The sequence below is a fragment of the Oryzias melastigma genome, linkage group LG10 (assembly GCF_002922805.2).
Source record: "Oryzias melastigma strain HK-1 linkage group LG10, ASM292280v2, whole genome shotgun sequence".
NCBI classification, from domain to species: Eukaryota; Metazoa; Chordata; class Actinopteri; order Beloniformes; family Adrianichthyidae; genus Oryzias; species Oryzias melastigma.
The window spans coordinates 29182865-29193766 of record NC_050521.1 but is presented as its reverse complement, the minus strand read 5'-3'; the positions used below and the strand labels follow the sequence as shown (position 1 = coordinate 29193766).

General features: G+C 43.1%; 1 protein-coding gene across 3 annotated transcripts in view; it reads right to left on the bottom strand.

Moving 5' to 3' along the window:
• LOC112137896 (transcription factor COE3) overlaps positions 1-10902 on the bottom strand; it is a 78826-nt gene that overhangs the window by 57887 nt on the left and 10037 nt on the right. For all 3 annotated transcript variants that reach the window (XM_024260437.2, XM_024260436.2, XM_024260438.2), the window contains exons 2-3: positions 8846-9002; positions 3670-3733 (exon numbers count right to left, since the gene is read on the bottom strand). In XM_024260437.2, the coding sequence (XP_024116205.1) occupies positions 3670-3733; positions 8846-9002 (221 nt within the window). The remainder of the gene's footprint in view (positions 1-3669; positions 3734-8845; positions 9003-10902) is intronic.

Below are 10902 nucleotides of genomic sequence, written 5' to 3'. Positions count from 1 at the left end.
ATCACCATGAAAACAGCTCCAAACCAGACGAGCTTCCACAGTGTTTATGTTTGCTCCCCTAACAACCCCCCCACACCCCTCCCTCGGTAAACATGAGCATCAGCGCCGCTGCAGAGCTGTTTATTATTTATGGGGTGCACTGCCTTTAAGTGTGCCCCCCGCTGCCTCCTTCCTGCAGCAGAACACCCATCCTCATCCTCTGACAAATTAAATCTCATCAGGGTGGTCGGTCTGTTCGCAGCCGTGCATCCGGCCGTGAATGCGACAGAGATGCGGCGTGGAGGGGGGTGGTGGGGAACACCTGTTAGCGTTGCGTCTGCTCTAATTGACCGGGATGCTCCGCGGCTGTTCGTTTGGTCGGGTCCTCCCAGTTCCTCCTAATTGGCATGATTGAGTCTTCATCCTGAACCTTCATCGCCGCCGATCTTCAGATTACAAATGAGGTCAATTACCAGAAGTCCCACCGATTCATCCTCTAGACCAGGATGCTCTTATGGCCCTTCTGCTGGTCTAGGACCACCCACTGAGGCTCAGACCCGGCCAAGCTTCCAACCCCCGCCTGGGGTTCAAACCCCGACCAGAGAAGGACCAAGGAGAGGGAGTCAAGTGTTTGCTGCTGATGTGAACAAATCTCTCAGTTCTTTCAGAGCCAGACGTCTTTCTGTGTACAAACCTCAAAGCAGAATGTTTTCCTGGAGAACCAGAACCAGAACTGCAGCTTATTTCACAGGATTGCTTTATCTGAAGTAAAGACACTGAGAAGTTTTCACCTTCCATTGGTGTCAAATGCTTCATCTGAAGCAGATTTTTGAAGAATCATTTGATGCTGGTTTCAAGACTTCAAGAGGATTTCAAGATTCAGAGAAAAGTTTTTACAATTTTGAGGAAAGGAAAGATATTTTCCTGACAAACAGAGTGCAACTGTTAACATAGGAGTGCTCTTCAAACGGCTCCAGAAAACAAAGTTCATTTCTTCATGAGGAGATAAAGGAGGAGCCTAAGGGCGGGTCTGGTGTTTCCAACTCCAATTATGAAGTTCAGGGAACTCGATGTGCAGAAAAGGTACGAAGAGAAAGATGGCTAAAAGCTGGATCCTCACAGACTCGATCCAGATCCTTATAGACTAGATCAGGATCCTTAGAGACTCGATCAGGCTCCTCAAAGACTCGATCCAGATCCTTATAGACTAGATCAGGATCCTTAGAGACTCAATTAGGATCCTTACAGACTTGATCAGGATCCTTAGAGACTTGATCAGGATCCTTAGAGACTAGATCAGGATCCTTAGAGATTTGATCAGGATCCTTAGAGACTAGATCAGGATCCTTAGAGACTCGATAAGGATCCTTAGAGACTTGATCAGGATCCTTAGAGATTTGATCAGGATCCTTATAGACTAGATCAGGATCCTTAGAGACTAGATCAGGATCCTTAGAGACTTGATAAGGATCCTTAGAGACTTGATCAGGATCCTTAGAGACTAGATCAGGATCCTTAGAGACTTGATAAGGATCCTTAGAGACTTGATCAGGATCCTTACAGACTCGATCTAGATTGTTTATTTATATAAGATCCTGGGCTGCACGGTGGAGCAGTGGTTAGCGCTCTCGCCTCACAGCGAGAAGGCCCCGGTTCGACTCCCGGCTGGGACCTTTCTGTGTGGAGTTTGCATGTTCTCCCCGTGCATGCGTGGGTTTTCACCGGGGACTCCGGCTTCCTCCCACCGTCCAAAAACATGCTTCATAGGTTAATTGGTGACTCTAAATTGCCCCTAGGTGTGAATGTGAGAGTGAATGTGTGTGTGATTGAGGCCCTGAGACAGACTGGCGACCTGTCCAGGGTGAACCCCGCCTTTGCCCATCAGTAGCCGGGATAGGCTCCGGCACCCCCGTGACCCCGAAAGGGACGAAGCGGTCAGGAAGATGAATGAATGAATATAAGATCCCATTAGCTGAGAGCCATAACCTTCAGCTAGTCTTTTTGGGTCAGTTAAAATCAGAAATCACAATTCATATAGAAAAATCAATTTCCAATACAATACCAGCATAAACATTATGTTTTAAGGCAAGTTTCATTTCATTTACAGCGCAACATTGAGTTTTATCAACATACTAGCACTTTATAGATGTACAAAATATGCTTGCAATACATACCATTTAACATGTGACACTTTAATTTATTTTTAAATAAAATAACTTATTTTTTAGTTGTTTTTCTTTTCTCACAAATTTTCTTAGGAATACCATTCCATAAGGAAACTGCTCTGTAATTAACCGTTTTCTTCATGAAATAAGATTTGGGAAGTTTAGTTATTATATGGCCACTAGTTGCAGTTCTATTGCTGTGCTTGTCCACTGTGTCCCAATAAACAATTTGATTAGAGCTAAAAGCAGGAATGTTAAGGTCCAGTACCTCATGCAGACGAGTGCCCAGAGTAACCTGTAATCTTTGATTTAAATTGAGCCACTCCAGAGTGGAATACATGTGATTTCTACTGGTTCTAACTGAACAACCAAGAACAAGTCTAGCTGCTTTGTTTTGGGCCACATGTAGTTTCGCTAAATCTTTTTGAGAAGCAGAAGACCACACTTCAGAACAGTAGGATCATGAAGAACACGGCTGATGTTACAGATGTTCAGAGGACAGTTAACACCCTTCAATGGCGGGAAAAGCCACAGGTAGGAATGGCTAACAGGCAGAGTGCTGCATCCAAGAATATCAGCAGAAGGTGGAAGGACAGGAAAAGTGTCCTGAAGAAGCATCAGTGAGAACTGCTGCTCTGACGGGATTATCACGAGAAGTCCAGTGAGGAATATGGAGAAGCACGAGTGTGAACTGAGGCTCGAGTCTGAGCCCATGTGCCCCAGTGCTCTTGTTAGGGTCAAGGTTAGAACCAGGAACACCATCAGAACCCTCTTTCTGGACTAGGAACCAAAACTGGACTGTGGCTGAACGCTCCAAAGTCCTCTTTCATTTGAAAGTAAATTCTGCGTTTCATCTGGAGCTGGAGGTTCCAGGATCTGGAGGAAGAAGGGAGAAGAACAGGGTCTGTGCTGCAAGAAGTCATGCTGTTCTCGGTTCTTGATTGATCCAAAACTGTGTCTGACCCGAACCGGATAGAAGATCACAGCTAAAATACTCAGCAGACCAAAAAAGGTAGCAGAGAAACCTGGACGTCCACCTGGGCATATCCACAGCTGTATCACCTCAATCCCACGTGGATTGATGCAGAAACTCAAGAAAACGGGTCAGAACCAAAAATGAAATGAATAGAAATGAAGGAAGTTATCTTTATCTGACTTTACTGATGAAAACATCATTTTCGGATTCGTCCAAAGTAATACGGCAGCACTTTGGGATTTCATTATTATTATCTGTAAAACACAGTCTGATAATTACAGTAATTCAAAGCTGGAGGTTTTAGGTTTAATGATTTAAAACAATAAATGTGTTTTCCTGTTTAAAGTCACAGAAAATGATCAAACTTAATGACAGTATGATTGTTTTCGGTGCACCTGGGTTGTGAAGACGCTCCTCGCTGCACCACCTTTACCTTCCTGCGATTCATTCTGTTTCTGTCACCTCCAAACAAGGAGAGCTCACAGCATCCCCGCCCTCTTCCTGTGAACAGGTGAACTACAGGTGTGTTGCTGCACCAGCAGCTCTTACCGTTGCTGTAGAGCAGTTGTAGTCTGTAGTGGATTCCATTGTTGGTCTTCTCTCCGTTGTACTCCTGTGACACACAAACAGAAGACTCAGTCTTAGATCGGATCAAAGATCAGATCAGATCAAAGATCAGAACAAAGATCCGATCAGAACAAAGATCAGAACAAAGATCAAAACAAAGATCAGATCAAAGATCAGAACGAAGATCAGATCAAAGATCAGAACAAAGATCAGATGATATCAAAGGTTAGATAAAGGATAAAAACAAAGATCAGATCAAAGATGATCAAAGATCAGAATAAAGATCAGATCAGAACAAAGATCAGAACAAAGATCAGATCAGATCATAGATCAGAGCAAAGATCACATCAAAGGCCCATCTGCAGAGTGTTTCTACACGATGATGTGATTGTGATGTCTGCATTTAGTTTGTTGTTCAGTAACACTTTGACTCAAAACCTCAGTGGCTCATATTTTGTTAAGAGCTTTTGCCTAAACAAGTCTCTAGCTTTTGCCTAAACAAGTCTCTAGCTTTTGCCTAAACAAGTTTCTAGCTTTTGCCTAAACAAGTCTCCAGCTTTTGCCTAAACGAGTCTCCAGCTTTAGTCTAAACAAGTCTCCAGCTTTAGTCTTAACGAGTCTCCAGCTTTAGTCTAAACAAGTCTCCAGCTTTAGTCTTAATGAGTCTCCAGCTTTTGTCACAACGAGTCTCCAGCTTTAGTCTAAACAAGTCTCAAGCTTTTGTCACGAGTCTCCAGCTTTTGTCACGAGTCTCCAGCTTTAGCCTAAACAAGTCTCCAGGTTTAGTCTTAACGAGTCTCCAGCTTTTGTCACAACGAGTCTCCAGCTTTAGTCTCAACAAGTCTCCAGCTTTTGTCACAACGAGTCTCCAGCTTTAGTCTTAACAAGTGTTCAGCTTTAGCCTCAACGAGTCTCCAGCTTTAGTCTAAACAAGTCTCCAGCTTTTGTCACGAGTCTCCAGCTTTAGCCTAAACAAGTCTCCAGGTTTAGTCTTAACGAGTCTCCAGCTTTTGTCACGAGTCTCCAGCTTTAGTCTAAACAAGTCTCCAGCTTTAGTCTTAACGAGTCTCCAGCTTTTGTCACAAGAAATCTCCAGGTTTAGTCTTAACGAGTCTCCAGCTTTTGTCACGAGTCTCCAGCTTTTGTCACAAGTAGTCTCCAGGTTTAGTCTCAACGAGTCTCCAGCTTTTGTCACAACGAGTCTTCAGCTTTAGCCTCAACGATTCTCCAGCTTTAGTCTAAACAAGTCTCCAGCTTTTGTCACGAGTCTCCAGCTTTAGCCTAAACAAGTCTCCAGGTTTATTCTTAATGAGTCTCCAGCTTTTGTCACAATGAGTCTCCAGCTTTAGTCTAAACAAGTCTCCAGCTTTAGTCTTAACGAGTCTCCAGCTTTTGTCACAAGAAGTCTCCAGGTTTTGTCTTAACGAGTCTCAAGCTTTTGTCACAACGAGTCTCCAGGTTTAGCCTTAAGAAGCCTTCAGCTTTAGTCTCAACGAGTTTCCAGCTTTAGCCTAAACGAGTCTCCGGCTTTAGTCTAAACAAGTCTCCAGCTTTTGTCACGAGTCTCCAGCTTTAACCTAAACAAGTCTCCAGGTTTAGTCTTAACGAGTCTCCAGCTTTTGTCACAATGAGTCTCCAGCTTTAGTCTTAACTAGTCTCCAGCTTTAGTCTCAACAAGTCTCCAGCATTAGTCTTAAAGAGTCCCCAACTTTAGTCTCAATGCGTCCCCAGCTTTTGTCACGAGTCTCGAGCTTTAGTCTTAACAAGTCTCCAGCTTTAGTCTCAATGAGTCTCTAGCTTTAGTCTCAACAAGTCTCCAGCTTTAATCTCAACAAGTCTCCATCTTTAGTCTTAACAACTCTCCAGCTTTTGTCACAAGTCTCCAGCTTTAGTCTCAATGAGTCTCTAGCTTTAGTCTCAACAAGTCTCCAGCTTTAATCTCAACAAGTCTCCAGCTTTAGTCTTAACAAGTCTCCATCTTTAATCTCAACGAGTCTCCAGCTTTAGTCTTAACAAGTCTCCAGCCTTAGTCACGAGTCTCCAGCTTTAGTCTTAACGAGTCTCCAGCTTTTGTCACAACGAGTCTCCAGCTTTAGTCTCAACGAGTCTCCAGCATTAGTCTCAACGAGTCTCCAGCTTTAATCTTAACGAGTCTTAAACTTTAGTCTCAACGAGTCTCCAGCTTTAGTCTCAATGAGTCTCCAGCTTTAGTTACAACGAGTCTCAAGCTTTAGTCTTAACAGGTCTCCAGCATTTGTCACAACGAGTCTCAAGCTTTAGTCTCAACAAGTCTCCAGCTTTTGTCTCAACGAGTCTTAAGCTTTTGTCTCAACAAGTCTCCAGCTTTAGTCTCAATGAGTCTCAAGCTTTAGTCTTAACGAGTCTCCAGCTTTTGTCACTATGAGTCTCCAGCTTTAGTCTCAACGAGTCTCCAGCATTAGTCTCAACGAGTCTCCAGCTTTAATCTTAACGAGTCTTAAGCTTTAGTCTCAACGAGTCTCCAGCTTTAGTCTCAATGAGTCTCAAGCTTTAGTCTTAACAGGTCTCCAGCATTTGTCACAATGAGTCTCGAGCTTTTGTCTCAACAAGTCTCCAGCTTTGGTCTCAACGCGTCTCCAGCTTTAGTCTCAACAAGTCTCCAGCTTTGGTCTCAATGCGTCTCCAGCTTTTGTCACGAGTCTCCAGCTTTAGTCTCAATGCGTCTCCTGCATTAGTCTCAACGAGTCTCCAGCTTTAGTCTCAACGAGTCTCCAGCTTTAATCTTAACGAGTCTTAAGCTTTAGTCTCAACGAGTCCCCAGCATTAGTCTCAACGAGTCTCCAGCTTTAATCTTAACGAGTCTCAAGCTTTATTCTCAACGAGTCTCCAGCTTTAGTCTCAATGAGTCTCCAGCTTTAGTTACAACGAGTCTCAAGCTTTAGTCTTAACAGGTCTCCAGCATTTGTCACAACGAGTCTCGAGCTTTAGTCTCAACAAGTCTCCAGCTTTTGTCTCAACGAGTTTCCAGCTTTAGCCTAAACGAGTCTCCGGCTTTAGTCTCAACAAGTCTCCAGCTTTTGTCTCAACGAGTCTTAAGCTTTTGTCTCAACAAGTCTCCAGCTTTAGGTTTGCTGGTTCTCCTTTCTAAACAGCCAGGTTCCCCTTTACAATCTTTTCTTTTAAATCCCCCCCCCCCCAATTGCATCACACCTGACCTCAGGATCCAGCCCTCCCGATGTCACCACAGGTCAGAGGATGTTACATAAACCTGAACCTCTCCTTTCCTCCCGTCTTCCAGCAGGAATAGCTGCTCTGTGCCAAATGTAGCTGGCAGAGTTGGCCCGGTCCCAGTGCGTTTGGCGATCCAAGAGAGTAGAGGTCAAAGTAAAGGTGAGGCAGTGAGTGGGCGGAAGTTTCTGTGCCAGCTGGCAGCCAATCATAGAACAAACTCCCCCAAACCTGCCTGGACTCTGTGTCTTTTATGGTGTGGAGCTCTGAAGCTGCGTTTAAACTCCGATGAACCCCCTTCCTGTAGAGGCAGATTCTGCATTCAGAGAAGACCCGATCAAATCACTCCTCAAACCTCCTTGGTAACTGTTCTGGTCAATCTTCATCTGAAAGATTGAACTATAACTAAGAGTGGCAGAAACTACCCAAGAGAAACAACTCTTGGGGTGATTTTTGGTCAGTTTTTAATTGAAAATGTGAATCTCAGCTCTACACCCAACAGAGAGGGTTCATCCACACATTAAAAAGGCCTCGTCTGTTGTGGTCAGTAGGAGGTCCTCTAGGAACACGAGGACTGGGATCGCTCAGACTACTCTGGTCTCTGTCTAACCAGACCAAGAGCTCGGGTCGTATACCCATCAGCAAGCCGAAGGTGTCACAGTCTGCATTGGACTCCAGCAGGATTCCCTCTGTCACTGGTTTTGTTCATCATGTTTTGGACAGACTCCTGGTCTGGAATTGTCTGCAGAGGAATCAATTTGAGGACCACAGAACTTTGTCTCTACTTTTGCAGATGATGTTGCTCTACTGTCGTCTCTGAACTCTAATCTTCCGAGTTCACTGAGCTGGTTTGCTGAATGAGATTTACCACCAAGCTGGAGGCTGGGGTTCTTAACCGGAAAAGGGCGGATCGCTCTCTTTGGATTTGTTATTAAAGACTTGCTCCGATCATCTTCTGATCTATTTCCAAAGCTTTCCCAGGAGACTTTTAATGATGATGGTGCTGCTTTTAGCTAAAATCTAAAAACCTGTTTTGTTTTCTGGGATATAGTTTCTGCAGAGTGACGGAAGTTGTTAGAAATTTATAGGTGGAAGTGTTATGGTGTGAAGTGAGCCTGCACTCATTTCCCATTATCCTTTCATTTACATTCTCTCCTGCTAGTTTACAGCCCCTCACACCCCCTATTCAACATTAGTTTTGCAACAAAAACGGCAGCAATTTTGTTTGCATCCAGTTGTAAAGTTTAGATCCAGATTCCAGCTCTGACCAGGAAAACAAAGATGTTCATGGATCTATTTGTCTACAGGTGGATGCACCAGAATGGGGAGGAGCATGAGACTGTGGCCCCACAGTTGTAGTTTGTATGCAACAATTACAAGCTTGGAAACAGCTTTTTTGTCTGCACTTGATTTACAATGACTTGAAGAAAGAAAAACTCAGAAATGAAGTTTTAATCTGAATATAATAAATATCCTCCATCCTCAGACAAGGCCACCAGAACGTGTTAGAAACACCATTTTCATGGGATTGAAACTCCTTTAAGACAGGAAACCAGCTTTGATTCCAACAGTTAATCAAAAGAAAGTCTGACTAATGTTCAACCCACGAAAGGACTGTTTCAACCACACCTCAGTTCAAACGTCAACATGTTTCACATAAACCTGTCAGACATTTCCCACCAATACACTGACCAATCACAGAGGAGCAGGTCATTTGGAAAGAAGACCTAAAGTCCAGAAGCATCTTAGCATTAAGACAGAAATCTTTAGAAAACATAACTTACGATTGTCAAGAAACCAAACATCTGAAGCCCAAAACACATGCATAGCAGAATGCTTTCTCTCTCCTTCATTATTCTAGGCTCTGCAGGACCCTCTGGGTCCACAGGGACCCCCCCATGTGTCTACAACAACCATGGGTGTGAATGTGATCAGAGATTGCAGGACTCACCTTGTCCTTCTCCACAAAGTCCACGTAGGAAGTCCTCTCGATCTCCACGGGCTGACCCTGCCGGTCGTACAGCGCCAGCACAAAGTGGAAGAAGTTGGACTTCCGCAGGTTGGACGGCGGTTGTTTCTCAAAGTGAGCCCGGGCCAACCCCACCCCACTGAAACGAGAACACACGGTCGGCTTTAGTACAGATCCTGCAGGAGGTTCTGTCTCTTTGGAGTAGAGCCGTCCTGTGTTCATTCATGGGTTTATCTTTTGTCTCTGATTCAGTCAGGACCTCAGACTGTAGTTATTATCTGCTGACAGGACTGCTGAAGAAGAAGATACTTTTATTACAGACTCAGGGTTCATTTGTCACAAAGACACAGCAGATTAAATACTTAAAAGCAATAAAACAAATGTACATATATATATATATATATATATATATATATATATATATATATATATATATATATATATATATATATATATAATAAAAAATATAAATATAAAATAAATAAAAAGAGACATTATGAAAAAGGTAAGAGCCAATACAAACAATGACATAAAATTACCAAGTATTGTAAACTCAAAAAACAAAAAAAGGAAAAAACTAAAAAACAATTGCAGACTAAAAATTTTAAAACTTAAAAGGTTTAAAAGAGGTGACAGTACCAAAACCTCCAGATTGAGGACTGGTATTTAAAAGTGCTGTATTTCACATTCTTGAGAGTTAAAATGAGTTGGTTATTTGATGTGTTAAGACGGTAAATAAAACCATAATTAAAATGTCTCAACAAAGCTTTAAGAGTATTAACTCTTGCACCAACAAACAAACTGCTTGCGCTGCACCACCGTGGCTGTTTTAACAAAAGTCTCAGGGCATCATCATAGGCAACCTGCAGCCTGAGCTGACAAAATTTCGAAATCTAGATGATGGTAGAACGAAGCTAACGTTAGCTCCGCCCTCTAAAGGTTCCCAACAGCCAGCAGTCTCTGCGCCGGCAGACAGGTGGTAATCAATGCATCCGTGAACCCTCTGCTAGCTGTCTTTGTCTTTCATCTAAACTCAAGTATTTTTATCTTTAAACCACTTTGTGAAAATCGGTGTTCTGACCCGTCTGGACCTCTGCGGTGCCGTTTGGTGTTAGCGTTAGCCACAGATCACTTTCATTAAGAAACACAACAACAGAACTCTCATCCACAATCTTTGTGTATTTTATTAGCATCAATGACTGGAATCTTTTTTACAAATAACTTTTAAGAACAAAGTGTTTCATAACCAGTTTAGATACAAAATGAGTCTGTTGCTAAAGGGATGAAAAATCTCTTGACTTCGTTCAAACTTTCTGAGCTCATTAACACTTGGAATTACAGCAAAGATCTTGACCTGTTCTTGTTTGAAGGGTCGACGTCTCTTCTTGTAAAACATCTGACGCCGGTTTTTGGGAAGCAGGTCTTCAGGAAGAACACAACCCAGACATCCTTTTTCCACTCATGCCAGACCGGATGATACTTATAACTTCAGAGAGCACTGAAGAGGTTAATGAGGATGTGTCAGGGTTAGACTGTGACTGATTAGATCACACATAAAACCTGATCGTTCAATGCTGAGACCAATAAAAATCTCAGGTTGCACCAGGGCGTCCATCCATTACAGGTTTAAAAAACATCTCTGGAACAAGCCTTCCTCTGATTGGTCGGATCCTGACATCCTGCAGGTTTCTGCAGATTTCAATAGAAACTAATGGAAAGACTGAAAACTTTTTGCTAAGAATGAACCTGTTTCCGCTTTGTGCAGCGGTACAGACATGACAGTTCCACTAAAACCATCAGAATCAGCCAGAGGGGGTCAGGGGGTCCCTTATTGGTCAAGACTGGCCCATTGAAAAATTAGGCAAGAATTTACAATGTAATGTAAATGTATTATTGCAGTTTGGGGAAAAATCATAAATAAGAAAGGGATAATACCCGACGAAGTGTGCGTTATGAGAAATTAACGCACGACGCGGAGGCCTAAACCGTCCTCCACTTCGCGTCGGACGGTTGCCTCCGTGAAGTGCGTTAATTTCTCA